Source organism: Ascidia mentula, chromosome 1, assembly GCF_947561715.1.
Source record: "Ascidia mentula chromosome 1, kaAscMent1.1, whole genome shotgun sequence".
NCBI classification, from domain to species: Eukaryota; Metazoa; Chordata; class Ascidiacea; order Phlebobranchia; family Ascidiidae; genus Ascidia; species Ascidia mentula.
In genome coordinates, this window is record NC_138566.1 from 27,176,746 (window position 1) to 27,201,835 (window position 25,090).

A 25,090-nucleotide genomic window follows, 5' to 3' on the forward strand; every position below is an offset into this window, starting at 1 on the left:
ACTGACATGCAATTATTTGTGTTTATGTTTCCAAAAAATGTGTCAACAAAAACAATGCTGCAAAACAAACGACATCAGCGCCTTTCAAACAGTTTGCAAATAAATAAATGGGCGAAAGCAATTGACCAAAACATATTTGCAAGAAGGCCTAAAGGTATCTTATTTTTGGTTCGTTGAATATTTTTCATGAAAAAAACAAAAATAAATTCTTGTTTGTTCAGGCGTAACGTAATAGGGAAACTCCCGGTTTTTCGCAAACTTGTTTGGTTTTTAAGATTTTTGTGCCTTAATTTGTAAATTGTGGAAAAATGTCCTTCGATAAGTCGGTTATTGACGAAGCAAATCGACATCTGGGCGCTTTAAGTCAACGCGTTGAAAAACTCGAAAGCACTGTGCAGGAGCAAGCTAAACAATTAATGCTGAAAGACAAAATTCATCAAGTGAGCAACAGGTTCTATCATATCCTTGTAACTTTTGCATGTAGAGTTCATTCACAAAATAAACATGATTTGGTTCAATTTGCCTTTTAATTCCCAATATTGTGTTTAGGAAACTATGGATGCATTATGCAAAAAGAAGGATGCAGAAATTGCAAAACTCAACGTGTGGCTTGAAAGTACCCAAGCTGAAATTCGTCGGATGAAGAATCTTGAAAAGCAGCAAACCATGATTATGTCCCACTTAAAACACAGATGCTCCATACTCGAAAATGCATCAAAGTTTGTGGATTTCTTTTATTAACACTTCCAATTATATTAAATAACCCATCCCAATGCTGTTTTTTCTGACTGAATATAAATTTTGTTTTGTTTCTTCCTTTATAGATTTGCAAATGTTGGTTTTACTGTGTCTTTATTCTGGATGTTTTTTCAAATTATTATATATTCAAAACAAGTAGGACTAACTTAATTAAACAAGAAAAAACATGTGACCTTTTATGTCTCATCATGATTGGATAATTACTTTGGTATTGCAAAAACTCATTACCAAACATAACAAAAATATTTCCAATATCTCTTGTTACTTTTTAGATACAGTTCAAGTCTGGAGGGGTTGCTGACGTGTTTGGTTGAGGGTGAAAAATTATGCAACGTTGATTATGAAGATTTGGTGAAACGGCAGATGTCCAGTATGCCACCACATGGAGGCACTGTTGATGACATGTTCGATGACACACAGACTTCACATGGAAATGTTAACCCAACGGACAACGACAGCATTGTCACAAATCCATCTGTGGGCGAACACTCGAGTTTTGAAAATGCTCGAAAGTTTGTTAATGGTGGAAGGTTTTCAATCACTGAAGATTCAGACACCTGAGATTTGTTGCAAGAAACTTCTAGAATTTGAAATGTGAAGTTCGTGCAGAGCTGGTGCAATAATAAGGTGTTTTAAAATGACTTGAGCTCCATATTTTATGCAGTAGGTTCTTCCAATAGGATTATATGTGTATTGTATGTACATATATATGTAAAGCACATATTAGGATTTGTAGTTACATATGGCCACCCTTTTTTATATGTGTTGTTTTTGTGAAATGCTTTCACTGTTTTTACCCGACTGCGTGGGTGGTAAATGATGGAGTTTCATGGATCAGGTTATGCATGGTTATATTTTGTCACCTGTACTGTCATGATCTGGTTTTGGTTAATTTGATAAAATTACTTCTGTAGAATCAATTCTTGTTGAAAAACCTTTTAGTGGACAAATGTTTAGAAGTTGATATTTAAATTTGTACTTCATTTTAAAGTATGGAGATACATTATTTGGGAATACCTTTATGCATGACACTCATGAAAATTCTTGGTAATGTGAATTAAGCAACTTTGTTGTGCTTACAATTTTCATTCACCCTTTCATTGTAAGTTTATCAGTGAAATGTTTTTTCACAGGAAAACTTTTATATTATTGTCATACATTTTGAGTTATCGTTTTCAGCTTCCCTTTATTGTGTCGCTGTGTTTTGCAACTTTCTTTTCCATATTTCTTCGTTTACTCCGTTAAGAACACAGAGTGCCTTTCGTTATTGGAAAACTTTCCGTCTCCATCATCTTGTGAATCGAACGTTTCTTGTTCTTCTAACTCAGATGATGACTGGTGAGGAAGATCTGCCAAAATGTGAGTTGAACAAAAATCGTAATTTTGGGTTAATATTAGATAGATTAGGGTTAGGTCCACAGGGGTAGGTGTTAGGGTTGTTGAAATGACCTTTTATAGATGGATTGATTTAAACGTCATATTTAGCTGAACAAATCAACTTGTAATCCGTAGGTTTCAGTAAAAATATTGGCTTTATGCAATATTTGCTTAAAACATAGCAGGCGCACCGGGGTACATGAAAGAGTGCCGAACTGGGAGATTTCAATGATACAAACTTTCGTGATTTCCCAAAATATATCCTCCCACAGGCACATATTTACGTCAACAAATTAATCGCCTCGTAATCTTAATCACAGCCAGATATGTGTGTTTGTGTTATCCCATTATGTTAGTGAGGAAATTCAGAATGTTTGTTACCGTCATTGTTGTTCAGCCATTGGAGTACGCGGTCATGTTGTAGGGGCTCCTGATAACCTCTGGGTCTGGGAGCGGCCGAAACTCCACGTGTCACCACGCTATTAGTTATTTCTTTTGCTTGTTGGTGAAACCGCTCTCTCGTATTCGGCTGATTGACGTCACTTTTCCTGGAGGACTGGGTTGGCGTCGAAGATTCGTCTTGAACTTGTCGTATGTAAGGAGAGGCCGATTTCGGCGCAATTCTGTGTTGTCCAGGATGGCTGTTGGAGTCGGGGCAAATTTCCAACTTTTTCTCGGCCGGTTCGAATTTCGGCTCTTTGTAGAGTGTGACAGTCGCACATGCCATGCCCGTACACCTTAACGGGTAATTCTCGAGCTTATTCGCACATTCGACATCTTGCGTCGGCTCTTCGCGGTGCGGCATTGTTACGTAATTTTCTCGAATCGAATCTGCTTTGTTCAAACAATTGGTGTCGATGCATTCCACGTCGTCGATGCGACCCCGGTTGAACCAACTGTAGCCGGCTATCAGGAAAACTTTGCCACGATAAGAACAGGATCCGGCTTCGGATCGAGTCATGGACACACTAACACCTGCCGCAGGATTTGTGTCCTTCTCATCTTCAAGCATTGGGCTGCGAAGACAAGATCGTTGGTTCGCAGTAAAGTGTTTTGAAGTTTCCCAAGAAATGTGCATATAATTGGGATCAAGGAATGTGAAAGATCACGTGGGAACTGTTGTTATAGTTACCATTGTTACGCTGTCAGGTGACTTGGGTGCAAAATTCCAGTCGACAAGGCAAGTTTATCACAAGTCAATTCGCACTATTGTGCATACAACTTTACATAGTGCAAACCTATATTAAGTTTAACAAACCTATCTGGGAATGAACTCGTTCGTCCCAAAGCCCACGCAGGTTGTGGTGTTTTTTCCACTAAAGCTGGGGATGCAGAATCGTCGATTTTAAACTCGGATTTCAGGATCGTCCATTGGTCGTGGACGGGTGAATAGAGTTCAATCTGATACATAGACATCATAATCACATTAAGCGTACATGTGCTTTATAACAGGAATCTTGCATTACAGTTACGATCATTATTTACAAAATAATAATTTCAAAAAATTAATTTTACTTTCACTAAATTGTTACTGCTTCCCCCTGCGTTAAATTTTTACATGAAGAAACTGATGTACTGCGTCGCTGCTGCAAATTGTTGATTGCGATGTCTCCAACACGTAATGGTTGGAGAGTCACTGTCCCAGTTTCCCCATTTATCAAAATTGTGCAGTCTATAAAATCATATTCGCATGGTACCCGGCACAAAACCTACTTCACTGGCCCCGTAAATTCCCATCCCCGGGTCGGTAGCGTCCACAGAAGCTCCACCGACAATCCAGAGGATGTTATCGAGGGCATGAAGACTTCCGGAAAATCTTGGTTTAACGAGAGGTTGTCGCCGTTCCCACTTCGAGCTAACGGGGAAGTAACTGGAAATACAGGACACGCGTTTTAAGTGTAGATTAGACGCTTTTGACGTACATGGAAAGTTACGTTAAAACACAATTTCCATATTAAGCAGCGTTGATACAACCCGACAAAGATATGCTATAGTTTGGTATCAGAATTTAATTTTAACCTGTAATCCAGGTGGGACTATGAAAAGAAATTCTCCACAAAAAACTTATCTTCGCAAAACGACCACTTCACCTAAATAAACCAACGTAATATGAACACAAACCTTTCCACTCTTCTGGAAACAAGATCATCACTGGATCCACCAGCAACGTAGACCCTTCCATTAAGTGGTGTGGCAGCAGTGTGTCTCCGGGGGCTGCTGATTGGTTGGATTCTTTCCCACGTGTTATTTGGCGCGCTGTACATTTCCACTTCGGAGACGGTGACGCCTTGTGTCGTGCGACCACCTGCATGAAGTTGATTAACTTTCAATACACCGTGTCCACCAACATTCACATGAACTACCATCATGATGCAGGTAAGGTATACAGCACCTTATCTATTACTACATGCATGCCCATTGGGCAAATTCACAAAAAACCTTCATACCGATTGCGTATAGCTTCATCTCCATGGCAACCAGTTGAAAGCTTTCCCTCGGTGTTCCCATATTTGCCACCTGCAGCCATTCCTCTGTCCAGGTATCGTATCGCCACACCTAATATGGTATCGTGTGTCACGAAATGTTTGCTGTAGTTTCACCGAAAAGTGAATTAGCCTCCCCTTTCCTTCAAACAATCAACTTCATTCTTATTTCATTGTTACGTACCTTTCTGCTGGGGGACCGACATCCTTCCGTCGAATCCCCGCCTGCCACGTAGATGAAACGACCCATTGTCGCGACTGAAGGATAAACACATTGTAATCGCGAATTTCTCCACGTTAAAGTGAAACGTATACGGTAATCTTCACATTATTAATGTTTTTATCATCAGTTTCCATTTCAAGGAAATTGTTGTATTTGATTTGTTATTATTAGTAATACTATTGAAAGCCTTTTTGAGAACTACAGACAAAGAGAAAGTTACTCAAACCCACAATCTTACCGGCGTGGTGATGACGTGGTTCCGGCATCTGGGCGAATGGTTTCCACTTCCTATTCCTCAAGTCGCAATAAAACATTTTATCTGTGAGAGATCCCTCCCTTTTCAGAGCCAAACCTCCACAAGCAATGATGGAGTCGATCTGACAACCGAGCAACAGAGAGGTGTTTAAACATTCTGGTTAAAAGTCAAATTAAACCCAGTTTGACCATACTGCTGGCAGCAGCTGCTACGAGGTATGAGTTAGGATACTGGGAATATTATTGGGTTGATTTTAGAAGTTTTGTTTTTTGTATATTTGATAATTTATAACAAATATACTAAATATGGACATCGTCTGTCATTATGATCTTTCAAATTATACTTTTCATTGCAGACTTTTTTTAAAAACTCGATTTTATTCGGGTTTGGGTTTTTATAGTGACGTACATTTACTGTGGTCCGAGGCGTGGTCCGTATATTTTGCATTACGCTTCTCCGATGTGGCAGAAGGTGATATCGCACAGCTTCCCTCGCAAACTCGCCAACCTCTGGGATCTGACATACGTACGTTGAAGACTCTACCGTGTCCACCAATTCGCTCTCAGGTATGAGTGGGAATCGAACGTGGCACATCAGACGACCAGCGTACACAATTCGCGTCGTCCTTAGGCAATCCCATGGTTAGTTGCTGTTTTTGTTGTGTAATAGTAAAATACTTAAATACACTAGTTAAAATTTAACTGGTCTTTCCTCTTAAACTTGTAACTGTAAAATATGTGAGTACAAAATTACTCACAAAGATGGACGATCAAATTCAGTGCGATCTTTTATTATAAAGGATCATAGAAATATTAATTTCACATAATCTTAAATGCACTAAACAAAATCGGACTGGTGTTCTTTATCTTTAAAGAGGTCGCTGTCAAACTCAGATATTGTGGAAACTTCACTACAAACGGTTTTACAAGTTGGAAACAAGTAATGCGTGACTGACCTGTAGCTTAAACCTTGTCTAAAATGTAGTGTGCATTTCACACTTTCACCTTAACCCTTACCTAAAATAGAGTTTTTAACGAACGCTCGATATCATGCGACTGAAACAACATAGTGGCTTTAAATTGCTCACAAACATAGAACGGGCATCGCAATACACCGATGTTTATAAATAACTGTCGTTTGTTTAATACCGAGGGAGTAAGTTTAGAACGCAGAACTCGTCTATACTTTTAAAACATCACACTTACTGATCAGCTTCAATCCAACGCACGAGAGCTTGGAACACGGTTACTTCTGATGGAACGTCAAGATCTTGGCGCTGCACAATTCCTCTTAATTCGCAATATCTCAGTTTCAGGAGCTCCTTTTGATCACAAACTTTATGGAAATTAGTGCTGGCCAGTCGATAGCTTTCTTCCAGCAAAGCTTTGAGCTCGTACAAGTTTGCCACCTGTGTAGATAATTAACCCCTCTTTTATCATTTGCGGAATAATTAAACAACAAAAAATAAACATTAATCAACGCTGTTTCAGCTGTAAAGGTATATGTAAATGCAACTATTGTAAAACAACATTAAAAAATACCTGCAAGGTTCGCAGGCAGTTTGATACGTTCAGATGCTTGGTTAGAAAACTCTCGCAAGCTTCAACTATTCTTGGGATTCGAAGAAATGAAGCAGCCGACAACATGTCATCCACGGTTTTCCGTGAAAGTGTGATCGATCCCCCATAGAAATAATACGTAAAAAAGTCAGATTTTCAGGGGTTTGAAAGCTTTTCAATATCCCTGTTGGCAGGGTAATGATTTTTAAATTTAAGTTTTCACATTTGAGGTAGTTTGCTGCGTTAAACCGAGTAGAAAACGTCATAAGAGCCATCTTTTCCCAAAAAAGTTTACACAAACAAAAAACACCAGCACCTGCTACAGATATTGTCCATATCTTTTTATCGTTCGCATATTTAACCACAAATTATCTCGGTGTTAAAACTTACTCATACATTCCTTCCAAAATGGCGGCCACGGTGTGGGCTTGGATACCCAGAAGTGGAACTTTCGTCATTTCCGACTCGGTGACGTCAACCTTCCGCCGCAAGACGAACATTTCCCGAAGATAATCACTGGATGCAGCCAACACAATCTAAAACGTTGTAAATCTTGTTGCAAAATATGAAAATATTACAAATTTTGCCCTAAAAATCTGATCAAATAATTTCATTTCGCTTTTTACCAATTCACCTTATGGGCTTGGAAGCTTGCATTGTCCACAGTCAACACCACGTCACACAGATCCCTCGTCTTATACAAAGCAGATATTCCAGACACAAGCGATTGCTGGTGATTTGACAAACTGTATACCTCAGTTTCCAAGCCAGAAGCTGCTTGGTAAGCATTGGAGTCCTTTAAATTAACAGTTAAAGAACCCGTCGATTTGATGGGGTTTAAAACCCCCGAAGGGGTTACGTAACTTCCGACGCGATTAACTTGTTTTCGACCAGTTTGCATCAGAAATTATAATTGTAACAAAACATGTCCTGTATGTGAGAATGTCAACACAAGTAAAAATGTTTCTATGGCGTAACAATTGAAATTGTGACAATTTATTATGTGCAGTGAGGCGTGAAGAAAGAAACAAACAGGCTCGGCAAAGTTGTTCGCGAAAAATTTTGTCGAAGAAATGTTAAGAGAGTATCTCAGTGATTTCAGAAATCGTTATTTTCTTTTTCACAATGTTTGCAGCGTTGCTTTAGTCACTTCGTAAATGTCCAGCATCTTGGCAGGGTGACATTTTATGTTGAGACACAATTTTTGTCAAATCGTTTAATGTTAATTTGCTTGTATGTGATATTATTGATACGGTGTGCGATCGACAGCCTGCCAGGGGCCTTTGGTTTTTTGATCAAGTTTTTATTTATTAATCACATTTGCTTGTATGTTTAGGATTTTCATCTTGTTGAAGAACAGGAGATATAAAAATGGTATTTTTTGTTCATTTTGACTTTTTTCCATCAACTGCAAATAATTGCTAAAAATGTTGTGTTTATTACAGTGTGATTTAATTTACACTTGGAAACAGTTTATTTGTTTATAAATCCCAATATTTACTTTGTTGCTTTGCAGGGAGAGCGCAAAGGAGTCAACAAGTATTATCCCCCTGATTTTGACTATAAGAAACATGGATCGCTTGATCGCTACCACAACTCCCATCCACTCCGTGAGAGAGCCAGGAAGTTGTCACAAGTATGAAAATACTTCCTTGCAAAAGTCATGACATGCAAATGACAAGAGAGCTTTTCCTCTTATGGCCTGTAAATTGGGGACATTCCAGTGTGAAAACTGATATTTATTATTGTTGGTCTATTTAATGATGTGCATGCAATTATTGGTGCAACATTTCTGACTTGTAAAGTTCCAAAAAGCTGATGATTGGTTCAATTTTCAATTCCACAAAGAAAGAAACTGTTTATTTGTTGTAAAATGCCTAGCAAGCCGATATAGAAAAAATCCTGTGAAGAACATGTTCTTAAAACAAAAATATGTGAATGTGCCATCTTGCCTGAAGATGTTTAATATTTCCAAAGAAGTAAATATAATATCTCTGTTTTCAGGGCATTCTCATCATCCGCTTCGAGATGCCGTACAATATTTGGTGCAACGGATGCAACAGTCACATTGGGATGGGAGTACGTTACAATGCTGAAAAGAAAATGGTTTGAACTTCATTTTTTTTTAATTAAAAATTTTATTAAAAATGTGTTGAATGATTTTTTTTCATAACCGTTTGCTGAGTAAAAAAATACTTAAATAATTATATTTTGTGATGGCATTAGTTTTTGCCGAAATGTTTTTGAACATGACAATGTTATGGGCCAGTCTTTTTATACTCGAATATTGTGTGGATTTTGCATTATGTCAATACTTACCAGATAAGTTACAAATTTCTATGTGTTTTCATGCAGATGGGAAAGTACTATTCGACGATCATTTACAAATTCCGGATGAAATGTCATCTTTGTGAGCAACACTTCGAAATCCAGACTGATCCCGCTAACTGCGAGTACGTCATACTCAGTGGAGCGCGAAGAAAGGAGGAGAGATGGGACGCAAAAAATAACGAACAAATTGAAATGACAGGTTGGTGGATGAACTTGTATTTTTGAAGATTTAAAAAATTATTAAAAAAGGTAATGAATGTAATTTGGCACAAAATAGTTTCTCATCACTAGTTTTGGCAGAATTACCAGTGACACCAATATATCAAAATATAAATAAAATGTTTGAAACAAAATGTTTTGGATTGAAGTCCGCTAGTTTATTGCAAACAATAGAAAAATCGATTTTGTCCACATAGACATCATTACCACTATTGATAAATTTTTCTGAACTTTTTTGCGATATTGTTTCTGTGTCATAAAAATGATCGTAATAATTTCAGATCATGATGTTAAGAAGAAATTGACGAGTGACCCCATGTTTAAACTTGAACATCAAGTCAAAGACAAACAGAAACTCGAAACTGTCGTTCCAACATTAGAGGAAATCCAGGATATTCAGGATGAGAAGAAAGATGATTATCTTCTAAACAAAGCTTTGAGAAAATCATTTAGAGAGGAGAAAAAAGTGTGTTTTTGTTTAAACCTAAGAGTGTTTATACAAGATGTTATGGATATGTGTGGTGAAATGTTGGTAATCTGTTCATCACTTTTGTATATATTGTTTTTATAATTACTGATATGAACATTTATCCTAACTGACTGTGGTCAAATAATCCTCTTTGCAGAGGTTAGAAGAAGTTGCCAAGCATGACGCAAACTTGCTGGAAAAATCGTCGTTAAACATTCCCCTTCTGCCCGAATCTAGTGAAGACAGGAAGATGGCAGAACTCATGCATTACCAAACCGCAAAATGTAAAGTTTATTAAATTACTTAATAGATGTTGAATATTTGATTGTGTGTTTGTGGTTTTGTATTAAGAATCCTTAATATTAGGATTTATTTAACGAACTTGTTGTTTTGTAGCATTTGATGCAAAGCAGGATGAACTGCGGACAGACATTGATTCTAAGCCGGTTTTTGAAAGTAATCTCAAGAAAAAAGTTGAGTCTTCATTAAAACACTTCTCATCCAAACTCCCAGAGACGCTCACGAAGACGTTGCAAGCGAAAGTTTCGAACCACCTGTGGTCGACTGATGCCCAAAAAACACGAGCGATTTCTTCAAACAAGAATCCGCTGGGAATAAAAATATCAAAACGGAAAAAGATGGGAACCAATTTGAAAAGAAACATTGAAAAACATCCACAAATTACAAAACAAATGCTGCAATCAAACATTGTAAAGAAAGTTAATCCCCTGAAGATTAATCCCCACGAAACTCCATCCACGACAATGAATGAAGTAAAACCAAGCGCGCTACAATCAAACAAATTAAGTTGTTTAGTTTCATATTCAGATGCAAGTTCTGAAAACAGTGATGACCAACTATCCGACCGTGAAAGTTGATGAAAGACCGACAGATTATTCACTTTGTGATTTTCTGCTACAATATTGCAATCTGTTTCATTTTGAAATGTTTAATTTGTTTGTTAGTTATTTATGGACTGTGATTTCTTGATGGTGAATTCTTCAGGCAAAAGTGACAAATTGAACATTGAGCTTAAAATCTTTGTTTTTTTTTTGCTTTACAACCGATGTTTTTAACTTTTCCAAATGTTGGATGAAATTTCGGTTTCAGCAGAAATAGGTGTAGGTCTAAGTTGTTTTGTTGCACGTTGCCATGGGTTGTTGCTACAGTGCTGCTAGACGACGTCCCAATGAGGACCCCCCCAAACCACAGTACTGGAAACCCCTCCAGAAGCGATCGTGCACCGATATCATCCCTCTATGTGTATTTGTCCTATTCTTCGTCGGCATGGTGAGCAACCAAACTTCAAGCAGTGACATAAACTTTAACAAGCTGCAGGATTTTTTTATTGCTGACTAATAAAGTTGGGTCTGTCTCTTTGGTGTCAACAACCTTTCCAGTTCTAACCTCAGAAGTGTATTTTTATTTTCATGCAAAAGAGCCATCATTAGGAACTGCAGACAGTAGTATATTAATTGTTAATAAGTTATATTTAACTTACATAACTTTTACTGACATGCAATTTACTTCAATCTTGTGCAACACTGAGCATTCTCTTGCACAGATTATCATTGCTGCTTTCTCAATTGCGAGCGGTGCAGCTAGCCGGTTGATCAACGGATACGACAGTTACGGGAATATTTGTGACAGAACAAACAAAAAAATTACTGAACATCCAAACTCTGGGCTGGATTTGCGCGGAAAAAAGTAAGAAAATATTTCCCATCTTCACCTGAAATCAATTTAAAGTTACTTAAAAAAATAATTTTGTGCATTTTTTGTTGATTCATTCAACACCCTAAATATTGTTAGGTCACAATTTCTTCCATCTACTTGGTTCAATTAGTTTATAAATATACTCCAAAAGTCCATGTTTAACAAGGAAAAAAAAACAGATATCAAAACAGATATTATCCATAAGATATTTTCTAAATCGTTATAAAAGATTCCAATCCGCGAGTACTTGCAAACATTGTTACTACCAAGTGGAATTGTTAAATGATTTCCACATATCATTATAATTGTACAGATATGTTTTCTTTATGGATGTTCTTGACCCACATTCTTCATTGGAAATTTGTGTGAGCAAATGCCCGGACAAAGAACTTCAAACTTTACAGGTTAGAACTTTTAAAACTGCTGGAATTGCGAGAAATAATTATAAATAAATGATTGTAATATTTCAAAGGTGTTTAATATGAACAGATTTGTGTTTATTTTTTAAATAATGGTTTTCAATTTTTTTTTCTTGTGACATCTTACCATTTTTTTTTTGTAAAACAAGCCAAATTTTCCTTGTTTTTTTTTGTCATAAATTTGTTGTTATTTTCATTAAATCACCAATGTTTAAAACTATTCATTGAATTATTATGTTTTTTCTTTAGGATTTATACAACTTTTATGAGGAAACTGGATCACAACTTTGTGATTACAATCTTGATCCAAAGGATTATGTAAGCCAGGGAGTGAATAGCAAGGTTGGAAACTGCCCCGTGCTGCCTGTTGACCCAAGGTAACCCCATGTGTTGACTAACATAAGTGGTGGCGATTTAAAGTTAAAATATTATTGTCTGTAAGCTTTTAAAGCAATGCATCCGATCCGATCTGTGTTGCAGGATTTTGGTTAAACCTCAAACTTGAAAACATGAGGTCTTTTAAATAAATTGTTACTGACAATTGCACAAAAATGAACGGGTCATTTGTTTGTGCACTTTTGTCATAAATTCAAACACTTTTTTCTTTTTACTTCAACTCATAATGTATTAATGGGGTTGCATATTTTTTCTTGAATGATTTTGTGACAAATTGTTTTTTCCAGCACCGTTGTGTTGTACCGATGTGCACCGAGCAATGTCCTCGATTTCCTGGTTGACATGGTGAAGTTTCTCAATAATCTCGACACCCTGTCCAGAGTACTCAGTGAAATTTACATGTGCAGATACGCCATTATCGGCTTGTGCTTTCTGGCTGTTTGTAAGTATCCAATATTATTTCAGACATAAACCCTGTACATTTATGTTGGGTTTTCCACTTTATTGAAAGCTGTTGTGCATGTTTTATATAAAACTAGATGAACTTTTACATTCCAGTGGTTTCGTTTGTAATTGTCCTTCTCATCCGATACATGGCAAGCATCGTGGTTTACATCATCAACATTATCGTCGTTCTTGCTTCTCTTGGTAAGTTTTATCTGCTCTGCATACCTTGCTACCTTTCTTCCATGTTAAACAAGAACATACGTGGCACAATGGATGAGCAATGTGTAATGTCATGAGTAGAAGAAGTTACTGTGTTGTCATACGAACCTACTTTATATGTGTATAATAAACCATTCTATAGCAGTTCCAAAATATCAAACAATATTCAGTTCATATAATTCTCCTGCTCTGGGTTTAGTATTTTCACCAAATGCAGAGAAAATAATTACATGCGTTAAATTAAGTGGGAAGAAATAAAGGGAAATATTGAGGGAATGAATGTAAATGAGGGGTTGGCTTTCTGCATCAATAATTCACACCAAGCAAACAAAGCATGAAATATTGCACTACAGTTTAATGTGTTTGTCATGTATGGAAAGCCTGCTTTTAAACTTTTTCCATGTTAAACTTTTAATTTACTTACAGCTGGTACTGGGTTATTGTGGTGGACTTATGCGTCGGCAAAACTTAACCTGGAAAAGCCTTTCAACATCACTCTTATATCTGAGCAGGATAATGTGGACACTTTCCTCTGGTATTCCATCATAGCAACCGTTGTTACGGTGAGTGAAAGCTTTAAGATATTTTCTTAAAATTAAATATTGTTGTTTTTTATCCGTTTTTGTTTTGGTGGATTGGAACAACTGGATGTCTTTGTTCATTGGGGTTGCAGAGAAATTGATTTCACGGGTTTCTCTAAAGATTTTGGTCATTTTTTAATTTTGTTTCTGGGAGTCTGAAGTTTGTCATATGGTCAAACAACAGCATTCAATTTAAAACAGCTAAATATTGTTTCCTCAATTTTTATTTGAAATATTTGCAGTTGATTATCCTCCTGCTGATTTTGGTGATGAGAAAACGAGTTGCGTTGACGGTCGATCTTTTCTACGAAGCTGGACGTTGTATGGTTCACGTCCCGTTCTTGTTACTTCAGCCGTTATGGACGTTCGTAATCCTCATACTCTTCTGGATGTGTTGGATCGTTGTGTTCGGGTTTCTTGCAACCGCCGGTAAAATATGACTTGATACACTTCAATACACTTTGGAGTGAAATATCTGTAAAGTTGCCAACAAAAAAACAAACATTTTTTAAACAGTTATAGAAAATTACATGTGATGTCCAACAGGTTTGAGAACTTGAATAACAAATTTACTTCGAAACATTATACACAGATATTATGTTAACGTTTATATACTAAGACATGCCCCATTCTAACTCTTTCCAGACTATTTGTTCTCATGAATTGTTTTAAACTTTCTATGTTCCAGGTGAGCCTTATATGGTGAATGAACATGAAGGTTGGGTGAGGTTCAACGAGACAATTGTGGTTCGCTACATGTGGTGGTATCATCTTATCGGCGTCGTGTGGATAAGTGAGTTCATACTGGCTTGTCAGCAAATGACAATCGCTGGTGCGGTCGCAAAGTTTTATTTCACAAGGTTGGTTTAAGCTCTTACTGCTCTGTAATATTTTACACTAAATTTCAAGCTATATTGATTTTGTTTGTGTTTTTTTCATGACAAAAAATAGAATTGCCAAAACATTTTTGAAATAAATAAAGAAACAATGTTTTCTGCAGTACGGGTGACACCTTTATTCTTAAAGAATATAATTTGGGGGAAAATATACAATAAAATGTACTTTGACATAACAGAGACAAGAAAAAACTTGGCAACCCAATCTTGTCTTCGATTGGTCGAGTTATAGCCAATCACATCGGTTCGTGTGCCCTGGGTTCTTTCATCATCGTGTTGGTGAAAATTCCACGATGCATTCTTATGTATATTGAAAGACAGATCAAAGACTCGGTGAGAAATGTAACAAATATTGCGTTCTCCAAACTTCATTTTATCAACAATTATCAATAAAACCCGAATAACTTTGTAGCAAAACTTCCAACATCTGTTTTAATAATTGTTATAACCTTTTTTGCAGCAAAATATTGTGGCGAAGATCTTGGTGAAATGTTGCATCTTGTGTCTCTGCATCTTGGAGAGGTGTCTACGTTATCTTAACTACGTGAGTTTACAATTTCTACATTACCTACAGTTGTATGTCCACTGATTTTCCAAAGCCACACCGAAATTGTAAAAAATGTCTTTTGAAATTTTAGCATGTGTATTCCTATACCATTGTATAGATAAAGTGATATTCTTGACTAAATGTTTAATTATTTTACATGTATTGGCTGCGTGTTTCTTGCTGACTTGAAAAGCCATATTAACAATTTTATTTTCAAAGCCAATTAGAAACTGCAGCAGATATTCATGTCCTGTATAATGTTTTTCCAGAATGCGTACTGTCTTGTTGCCATCAACGGAACTCACTTCTGCAGATCAGCTTGCGATGCCGTGGCAACTCTACTTTCAAATGTTCTCCGTGTCATCGCCATCAATTCTGTTGGGGCGTTTGTTTTGTTTTTAGGTCGGTAGATTTTCTATGCTTGGAATATTATATTCAGCAATTATTTGCAAGTTTTGATTATCAACGAATATTTTATACAGCTATAGGTTATTTGTGTTCATGGAAGTTATGGTGTTTGGGCAAATTCCATTCTGATTCCTTCCTCAATAATCATTAGTTGTAACAAATTCATGCACATCAAAGCAAATGTTTTATTGAAAAAACGGAATCCACTTGAGCATTTAGAAATCAAACCGAGTCTAATAATAGCGCACTATTTGTACCATGCATGAAAAAGTTGAATATTTTGAATATGAAACCTTCACTTGTGATTGACAACACTTGATGGAAAGAGACATCCTTTAACAAAATATTATTAATTCACCCTTGATCTTATTTGGTTTCAGGTAAATTAGTGGTTGTTGGGATAGTGGCCGGTGTGGGTGGACTCCTGGTGTTACGATACCACCCCAACGTACACTACGTTGCGGCACCCGTGGGAGTTGTGGCCGTGTTCTCCTACCTCACTGCACACTGCTTCCTCTCCGTGTACGAGATGGCTGTGGACACTCTGCTGTTGTGTTTCTGCGAGGATAGCAGAGTAAACGATGGAACTCCCGGGAAGGAATATTTCATGCCAAAATCACTCATGGTGAGATGCTGTTAGTTTTGTGAATTTTTTTTGTAACATTAAAAAACCACATATCGGAACTTTGTGATAGAAGTAAAAAAATAACTCATATTAAACGGTTCCAGGAATCACTTTTACTATTCTACGGCCATGATCACAACAATTTCTCTCGTCCTTTTTTTTGACCACTTTTCTGGAAATAGTTGGATCAAAGTTTTTTTTAAACTTGGTATTTATTTGGGCCACGATTGTTACGTCAGACCTGGATTTCCATGTCACAATTTTAAGTAAAATGTTGGTAAATGTTGGTATTGTTGATTTATGTCCCGAGAATTGTTTTGAAGTAAATTCAGTGTTGTTGAGATGTTTATGTTGAGATATAACCATGGTGATTTGTTTGAAATAATGACGTGAATTTTGCAGGTTTATGTGAAAAACAGCAGCAAGCACCTGAACACACTGGAAGGGAAGAAAGAGAAAAAGAAAAAAGGCGAGGAGGAAGCACTGAACCATGAAACATCACCTGTATAAACAATATTAACTTTTCCCATTCACTACATTGTAACAAACACACAAATGTTTAATTTCTAGATGTTTTTTTTAACATTGATAATGTGGTACATTGTCAGAAGGTACTTTATTACAAAGCTGCTTTCAAGTTTTAACTCTGATATAATTTTAACCACTTAAAGTCACATTTGATTCATGTGTTCAAGATCGCAATTAATTACCATGGATCATTACGCATGTGAACAAATGTTTTAATCTTGAAACATTTTTGTCACAATTTGTTCAAGCCGATTTTTCAATGCCTGTAGCAAACAGTGCCATCGTGTGGCAACACTTTTTCTGTGTTTGGTGACCGTCTTTTGTACTGTTTTTGTTCTTTTAACACCTATTCATTGTTGGTCGTACTTATTCTACTGTTTCTTGTTTTGATTGAATGCGAGAATACTTCTGTAAAAGCTGCGGCGACATTTCAACACGAGCTTTCTGCTCTTGGATGCTTGAACATTTTTTTTTACATTGTGATATTTTGTGTTAACTTGTAGCAACTTTCTATTGCGCAGTGCTTTGTGTTCAACTTACTTTTTTGTTCATTTAACTTTTGAAGTGAAACTAACCAATCCATAATTCCCCCACCTTGTGCTCATCTTCCCACACTAACAAGCATGATAGAAATATTTGAAACTTTAAAACCTGCCTTTTAAATTTGTGAGACAAATAATTATTTGTTTGGGAGTTTTTTCCGGTGCAAAAAATTTCACCATTGTAAATTTTTACTTACAAGACCTGCTAACGGTGCCATGAAATGATCTGATGTTGTTTTAAATAAACATGGTAGCTTTTATTTCTGTTCCAATATTATTTGTTGCAGATTCAACTTAAACCGAAAACAGGAACATATAAAATATTTACCAAATTGTTGCTTTAGGGCAGAGTTGACTGAAATATTGCGGTTTTAAACCAGTTAATGCAGCTTCTCGAATTTCATCCGCAATCTGAACAAACTGCCTTGATTTTTGTACCAAATATTCTGGTGCTCTACAGGTTGGAAATATCCCTGCTTGAGGCTTGGCCCCTAACGTTTTGGCAAAAATCACAAGCAAACCTTTTGTAAATCTCTCTGTTTCAGAAAACAAAAATACAAAATCTACAACGCAAATACACGCGGAAATTCTTCGGTTTCTCCGCAAACAAGCGGAAAAGGTTTCGGGAAAATAATGTTTCTGGAAAAAAAATTCTGTCAATCAAATGGTGTACAAGGGGATTGAGGCGGTACAGGGACAGAATATTTTGCGAAACACTGCCATAGTTTAGTAGCAGACGCTTGAATTTGTGGAATTTTTTTGTACAAAATAAAACAAATGTTGATGAGAGTAATTACAGCTTCCCGCTGCCAGTAGATTTTGGCAGACATTAAATCTAATTCCCATTAATATCGAGGTTTTCGTGATAATATAAGTTGATGAAATCGGTTGATGAAATTAGTAACATCTTGTACAGAGGGATCGCATTCAAAACAATATCTCATAATTTATAGGAGCCGGCGTTTACGTAGACACAGTAAAATGTCATGTATGCTGTAAAGTAAGACGGGGAGACGTCTGCAAGGTGGCGCTAACGAGTCGGGCACTGATCCGTGACGTGCATTACACAGTTGGTTGTCATGCCAACACGGGCGCGGTCGTTCTGAAGAAAAAGTTCCACAAAATTTGCTACAAAACCGTAAAACTGGGGGGGGTGGAAGACACAGTGGAAAACACGTCACTCCAACATGGGGGGTGTAGTTGGGGGGGTGCAAGGGGAATCACCTCCACGCCCTGCGGCTGTCACTCATGCTGGAAGCGACGGACGAAGCTTTGCTCACGTTTGACTGCCTGGTCGTGTTGTTGCTATGACGACTCAAGCGACCTGAAAACATTAATTTCTTACCGAGGACGAAGTAAAACCAATCATTGTGATCGCAACAATCTTTAACTTACAAAACACTTGGATGCAATTGTTCGAACCAAACGTTATCAAATGTTCAAGTGGCGAAAACAAGATGTTTTATCTCGTTTCGTCACCGGAAAGTGGAACTCGAAATTGCTTCCTTAGAAAACCGACTTATTGGCAAAGAAATTGTGTCGTTTATAAATGCTTAACAAAATTTCCCTATGTTAAACGACTCGAATCTTTCCGTACTGAAAAACGTCTACACCCGCCCTTATATTCATCCGCCCTAATATTCATCCGCCTACTTCCTGTGTCTTGAGGAATGAGACTCTCGTCCAGGTAGTGGGAGATTTTATCCAGGTCGTCAGAGGAGAAACGAACTTTACGCATATCCGCTGGTGGTCCGGAGTAGGTTGGAGGTCTTTGGATTTTGGAACGACGCGCTTTGGCGCCACCACGCGGAACCTTGCAACTAGCCGGGAAATTCCCGGTGATGAGACCCTCGGGGATATTCCAGGCCAGGACTTTCAAACCTGAATGAAAAAAAGTAAATTAGAAGCAGATAATGGATTGTTGCGTCATAATGTCAAAACAACCTTGAAATTCTAGAGTCAGCTCTCGTTAATCCGGACCACTAGTTTCGTTACATAATATCGGTGTAGCGGGGTATATGAAATAGGCCAATACATAAAATTCCGCTACTAGAAGATTTATCTGCGATTGCCGAGTTTGCGGATCGGGGTTAGGGTTAACGATACTTCACGATGCGTTGCATTCATTTCATCATTAAGACAATGCGAGTTTGGGCAAAAGAGATTCGAACTTTTTGATTTGGTCACGCTCCAATTCGTGAACAAATACAACAACAGTTCACCTCCTGATACTATAAAGATGTTATCGAACCCTCTTTCAACCATTGTTGTGGCACAAACAGTCGATAACCTTTCATCTTCGTCGTACAGAATAATTATGCGACCCAGTTGATTTTTCTAACCGAGTTTATATTAGTTAAAGAAAAACAGGCTTTTGGGCAGGACAAAATATTTGGTACAAATTAAAACATAACATAATTAACAATTTCGTTAACGGTAATTTGCGTTTAAAGTATTATTTATTTGGAAATTATACAGCAGACAGAATCAATATTCCAGTTAACTGTAAGTCACAGTCAATCGTTAAATAAGAGTTGTTTGTATTGAAAGGATACAAAGTCGAGAATTTCCCTTGTGAAATTGTTCATCGTACGGGACAACATGGCGATTGGGAAATTCTTTGCTGGAAAACAACAAGTAATTCTTGATTAAAACGATCGGCACCCACACATATGTGGGATGTGGTGCAAGAAATAACAGATAAAAGCAACGGAGCATTCTTAATTACAAATTCAGCTGTACGACAAATCAGTCTCCGGTTTCTCATATCTATAGTTTCTGGATAAACTAATTTGTAATTAAATTTTTTGTTAAAACATCCATCACTTCCATGCAGTTTCCACAATAACTCCACTATTCACACTTTTGACATCTAAAATTACGAAACATAAACCGACCAATAAAGGCTGTGTTCCCAACAAGCAATTATTATTTTAATCGATCTATAGTTGTTCAGACAGGTGGTTGGTGGGAACGTGAGTCTGAAGCAATCGACCAACCACTAAATCTCATTTGAGTTGCCATAACAACGCATGTAAAAATGCGACTCAAAGTATATTTACAAAGCTACTGCACCACAAGCACCACAATGCGATGCTTTCATGGTTTCAATTCTCAATGTTGTTTTCAGTGCACTTATTTCAATTTAAAACATTTTCTGTAACACGTGTCCTAATTTGATTGGTTTGGAACAGAAGATTAATTTCAAGTAAAACACGCAGTTTATTTACCCCCTATGATGTGGCAGGCGGCGAACTCATCGGCGTCCCTCACATCCAGTAGTAAGTAGGGACAGTCTGTGTACGGGCGGTTTAGGAAGGGGGTCTCAGGCCGGGCAGGTTGAGGTTTGCTGATATCCCCAATGTCAACTTCACCCATGCCTCGGATTACGCTGAACAAACATTACAGTTTCATAAACTGGGAAACTATGGATGATTTTCGGTGTAATATTAACTTGGGAGGCAGCAAGCAGTTATCAAATCGCGCAGTTTTTTGAAAACAATAGATTAAACAAAATTTTAAAGTACATGTTTTTGTTTCTTGTACGTTGGTTAAACATTCATTGGGTTGTTGACTTCCACACGTCACGCATAGTTCGTAACAACAAGAACAAAATGGTTGTGTCACCTTTGCAGAGAAGAACGCGGTGATTTGTCCTCAACGCCGTCAAAACCGTTCTTGAGTGTGGACCCTCCTGGGCTTGTCGATCTGTTGCTGGAGTTGTCGTTCAACTCTTCGTTGAGAGTCGTCGAAGAGGCTTCCGACCTCGCAGACGCTTAAAGTTCAACCGCAAAACGTGAGGATGTGAAAGCAACCGGGTTAGGGGGGGTACACAGGCGCGCTTTTGTTAAGAGAATCGTGGTCACCTGTGAGAATGGCTCTTAACAACGCACAGCTGACAGAACTATTGTTGCTAAGGTTCATTTGAAAATAAATAAACAATAATTTGGGAGATTGGTTTGGTTGGATTTCCGATCATAAAAACATTTCATAGAGGATAAAGTTAAAAGAAAAATGGATTTATAAATTTATGTTAGGACACACAAACAAACGCTGACAAGTTGTAACAACAATATTCATATATGTTTGGATCAGAGTTCACCAATGTGATAAAAGTTTGTCGGTTATAAAAAACACATCAGTTGTTTCTTATTACATTATTATATTTGAAGAGGTTTTGTGTCCAAAAGTTTGTGGAACTATAAAGATAACCCACCCTGACAAAACTCTGAACAAACCAAGAGAGAAAATAGTTTTTACCCAAATCTGCTTCAGAAGTTTCATCTTGCATGGAGATATTGGCAACTTGCAACACCTAAAAATATCAATGTTTTATTCATTTATCAACACTACAAAGATCAAAAAATTGACACCACAATCAAAAGATTAATTTCTGTTGGTCTAATTATAAGTTTCAAAATTAGATTATTTTTTGCCAGACAACAAAAAACACTCTTGAAATTGACACAGGCAGATAAAAACTGCACACATGTTGAAGTAGATGGAGAGGATTTAGCTGGTTGAGATTATGGCACTTCTCCACCCTTTGCTCGCATGGCAAAGCAGTCACAAGTGTTGGGATTTGAAATACACCTCATTACAGTGTGTTTTGTCACCAGGCAGTGTTGTGCTTCACACATCCACTTTCAGGTACTTGGCATTTTTTTTCTTTTGTATCGAGCAGTCATTGTTTACAGTAACTTACGTTTGTGGTTTGGGAAAAAAATCAATACAGGTGGCCAGGTTTTAAATTTGGCTCCGTTATTATATTGAATGCAAAAAGTATTCGTGAATTTAAATTTGTTTTGAAAACAAATTTGTCTTTAACACCTCAACTTAAACAACATTACACGCACATAACATTGCACATTGTCAAGCAAGAAACATAAAATTGTTCACTTTACATTCGGCAGGTTGTTACATAATGTCATACTTTGTGCAAACAGCATTGTTGCAACTATTCTATGTGGTCAGAATTAAAAACATTGCGATTTTGTTTTTGGTTCACACACATTAGCAGGGTTTGCACAAGTGAGAACAGAAACCAAAATAGCTTCCAAGGTAATAGGAGGTCTCTAACAATGGGACTGAGCGAAGATATCATGTACATTAACACTTGTTGGCGGTCGTTCAAGCAGCTAATGGTATTTGGTGCCATATAAGGTTACAAGGGGTGTGCTTGTTGGACCAACCTACATCAGATACAAGGAAAACTATGCTCTAAGTTTGTTACATGCAAACCTTATTTAAAAAGCAATGCCCAAGGTTGTTAGTGCCTAAAACCAATTACTCAAAAAACATTAAAAGCTCCCACGCCCCACTTTCTGTATGTAATAATTTGAACCCCAGTATTATAAAAAAAGACATCATACCAGCTGAGCAAGTGTGGTTGCTTTCATGCGCTTGAAAAGTTCATCTTTTTTGTATCGGTAATCTGAAAAGCAAATGCCATTATTTGAATAAACTCACAATATTTTCAAGTTTTCAAGTCATAAAATATTTTGGTGTCAAATAGAATAGACCTTAACAGACTCAAAAACATTACTAGGATAATTAATCAAAATCGTTCTTCTGGCACTTAAGTTTTTGAAGTTATTTATTCGAAACCGACGTTTCGTCTGCCATCCGGCGAGAATTCCTCAGGGTTATGACATCATATTGCATCAAGCGCATAAACACTAAAATGGCAGACGAAACGTCGGTTTTGAATAAATAACTTCAAAAACTTAAGTGCCAGAAGAACGATTTTGAATAATTAGTATGCCTGGCAGCAAAAATAGCAGTATATTGCTAGGATAGTACGCCAATACATTTAACAATGAAACTTTATTTTCACAGATGAATTGTGTCAATATTGCCAGTAAGGCCACACCTATACATCATGTATTTGTTAGTTGTAACCATCGGCAACGCACCATGTCTGTCTGTCCAATTGACACGAAGTAATCTGCTTGAAGTGGATCGCATATTAGCCATGACCAAGAAAATGAAAACACAATTGACGCTCTAATCTGATCAATAATTTATGAATTTCTCCTTTGTTAAAATGCCAGACCTTTTGTGTGAGGCAGTTTTAGATCTTGTCTGACACAACAAATATCAACATAATAAAACTGTAATGCTCTATATGTGGTGTGGATCAATTGGAACAAAGTTTGGCCAGCTTCAATAAAAACCTTCAAGAACTCAAAACAACTCAAACAAATACATCTGGCGATTATATTAAACTCTCATCTTCTGCTTCTACATATAACAAGTCCAGCTAAGCACCCTATCAGCTGTGAGGAATGTTGCCAAAACAAGTCTAGATGAGTTGATTTTCATTCCCTCTGCCCTTGACAGTACTTAAGTGCTTGAAAGAGATTGGCAAGCTGTCTCACACAGCCAGGATTTCAGTGATATATTTTGGCACACAAGAATAATGAATGTGTTATTTTGCTTTATGTAGCTCAACAATTGGTAATGTTTAATCTTGCCTGGCACTCTGAATAGGTTGGAAAAAGTGTGCAGATCCCAGACTAGCAAAACAATTTATTATTGCGGTGTGGGGGTCAATAAGCTGAAAGCTTACACCATTAACCAACTTTACGCGGTTTATACAGTGCTTAAATCCATGCTATAACAACAAACTGTGGCATACAATGACCAGGGCATGAGTGATTCTGACATTTTGCCTATTCAATCTTATTTGTCACATAGGCATACAAATGGTTTGTCATGTGAGTCTTTGTGTCTCCACTAACAAAACAAACTGCTATGACACTTTGTTGGTAAATTTAAAGGAATTTGAGTAATTTTTAAGTGATTAAATTATTCTTTTAAAACTGCCTCAATATTTGTAACATGGCAAATATTTAATACTTACTAGTTTGAATATCTTCAATTCTTTTCATTTGTCTGGTTATGCTTGACCCTGTAAACAAATAACAATATGATATTTTGAAACTTGTGATTTAAAATATATGAACTTAAAAACAATCCAAGTCCACTTTGTAGTTAATAATGTCCTCATCACTGAAGAATAAATATTGGGATTTTGTTACAAACCTGTGTCAACTCTTGGTTGCACTGATGAGTATTTTCCACTGGACGGAATTCGTCTTTGTAAAATCTAGATTGCAAAACTACAAGTTAAATAAAAAATAACAAAAACTTTGGACAATTGTTGGACTTTTACTTGCCTTCGCATCTCCTATTCCTCCATTCCTTGACATTTTGAATGAGTTTATGTTTACAACTTTTTATTTTAACTTCAAATACAGATTGAGTTTAGTATGCTAAGTGATAAAATCATCAACCTTTAAAAAGCATTGTATATAAATTTTATGTTACAAGTGTAAAAAATAAAATAATTCATGATGAAAAATGATTTTACTATTTTATTGTATTGATCATTGACGACTGACTTAAAATATGAGCACCTAATGTAAAATTTACTGAGAAAATCTTGGTAAGATACATAACAAAACCCTTAACATCCTCGATATTTTTACTTGGCTACCATAAAATGAATTGTCAAACCTTGTTAATCCGGACTACATGGAATCTTCGCACAATATCAATTTAGCAGGATATTTAGAATAAATTCGAAAATGTAAAGGGTGAAATGTATGGTAAGGAATCAATTTCCATGTGTTTTGAGTTAAGAGGGTTTGGATTAATGAGGTCTAACTTTACTTTTTGTCAAAGAATCCAGCCCACAGCAAACTGTGGTAACCTTTTTCACACCACAAGGCAAGCTTATTTCTTGTACGCTATCTTACAAATATTTTAAATCCATTTTTTCCTGATAGCTAGCATCAGCTCAGCTTGTACATCAACACAAGTGAAATATTTCAATCCCCTCTTTTTAAACCACACAATAGAAAACAACTGAAGTGAAGAAACAACTTCGCATTTCAAAACACAAGCCAGTCACATTCACTTTACAGGCTAACACTAAATAACAACGTTTTAAATCTTTGATGCTACCGGAAGAACTTCAACAACAAACGTGCTACACAGTAGACACAAAGCTTAGTCGGCGCTTTAACGTTCCAACCAACTTGTAACATAGCGTTAGTTTCAAATATGCCGGTGTTTGAACGTTG

General features: G+C 36.8%; 5 protein-coding genes across 6 annotated transcripts; 3 read left to right on the forward strand and 2 right to left on the reverse strand.

Annotated features, from left to right (window-relative positions):
• The first annotated feature begins 288 nt into the window (after positions 1-288).
• LOC145893309 (vimentin-type intermediate filament-associated coiled-coil protein-like) lies at positions 289-1,954 on the forward strand. Its single transcript, XM_082982071.1, has 3 exons — positions 289-440; positions 550-719; positions 1,032-1,954. The coding sequence occupies exons 1-3, from the start codon at positions 309-311 to the stop codon at positions 1,318-1,320; spliced, it is 591 nt and encodes a 196-aa protein (XP_082838197.1). The 5' UTR covers positions 289-308; the 3' UTR covers positions 1,321-1,954.
• Positions 1,955-1,976: 22 nt separating this feature from the next.
• LOC145891199 (kelch-like protein 26) lies at positions 1,977-7,558 on the reverse strand. The gene is made up of 13 exons (XM_082981913.1): positions 7,292-7,558; positions 7,053-7,193; positions 6,640-6,786; positions 6,304-6,506; positions 5,507-5,723; positions 5,081-5,219; positions 4,804-4,877; positions 4,584-4,692; positions 4,258-4,441; positions 3,850-4,006; positions 3,395-3,537; positions 2,518-3,152; positions 1,977-2,108 (listed from the first exon to the last, which is right to left on the reverse strand). Exons 1-13 carry the CDS (start codon positions 7,556-7,558, stop codon positions 1,993-1,995), a joined length of 2,532 nt encoding a protein of 843 aa, XP_082838039.1. The 3' UTR covers positions 1,977-1,992.
• Positions 7,559-7,688: 130 nt separating this feature from the next.
• LOC145917708 (putative splicing factor YJU2B) lies at positions 7,689-10,690 on the forward strand. The gene is made up of 7 exons (XM_083002976.1): positions 7,689-8,031; positions 8,174-8,293; positions 8,662-8,763; positions 9,013-9,187; positions 9,489-9,673; positions 9,834-9,960; positions 10,073-10,690. The coding sequence occupies exons 1-7, from the start codon at positions 8,029-8,031 to the stop codon at positions 10,552-10,554; spliced, it is 1,194 nt and encodes a 397-aa protein (XP_082859102.1). The 5' UTR covers positions 7,689-8,028; the 3' UTR covers positions 10,555-10,690.
• Positions 10,691-10,714: 24 nt separating this feature from the next.
• LOC145917704 (choline transporter-like protein 1) lies at positions 10,715-17,260 on the forward strand. Its single transcript, XM_083002973.1, has 14 exons — positions 10,715-10,966; positions 11,241-11,383; positions 11,706-11,796; positions 12,061-12,188; positions 12,495-12,649; positions 12,766-12,855; positions 13,300-13,436; positions 13,697-13,883; positions 14,143-14,314; positions 14,530-14,683; positions 14,811-14,894; positions 15,167-15,299; positions 15,686-15,930; positions 16,333-17,260. Exons 1-14 carry the CDS (start codon positions 10,829-10,831, stop codon positions 16,438-16,440), a joined length of 1,965 nt encoding a protein of 654 aa, XP_082859099.1. The 5' UTR covers positions 10,715-10,828; the 3' UTR covers positions 16,441-17,260.
• A 260-nt stretch (positions 17,261-17,520) lies between these two features.
• On the reverse strand, positions 17,521-24,301 carry LOC145899298 (centrosomal protein of 41 kDa B-like). 2 transcript variants are annotated; one of them, XM_082988039.1, is made up of 11 exons: positions 24,182-24,301; positions 24,048-24,111; positions 23,866-23,913; positions 22,373-22,434; positions 21,261-21,315; positions 20,628-20,775; positions 20,231-20,391; positions 19,556-19,623; positions 19,223-19,337; positions 18,654-18,881; positions 17,521-18,324 (listed from the first exon to the last, which is right to left on the reverse strand). In XM_082988039.1, the coding sequence occupies exons 1-11, from the start codon at positions 24,212-24,214 to the stop codon at positions 18,221-18,223; spliced, it is 1,086 nt and encodes a 361-aa protein (XP_082844165.1). In that variant the 5' UTR covers positions 24,215-24,301; the 3' UTR covers positions 17,521-18,220. The 2 variants fall into 2 exon arrangements, with proteins under 2 accessions (XP_082844165.1, XP_082844173.1); XM_082988047.1 differs by lacking the exons at positions 23,866-23,913; positions 24,048-24,111; positions 24,182-24,301 and adding an exon at positions 22,916-23,080.
• Between the last annotated feature and the right edge of the window lie 789 nt (positions 24,302-25,090).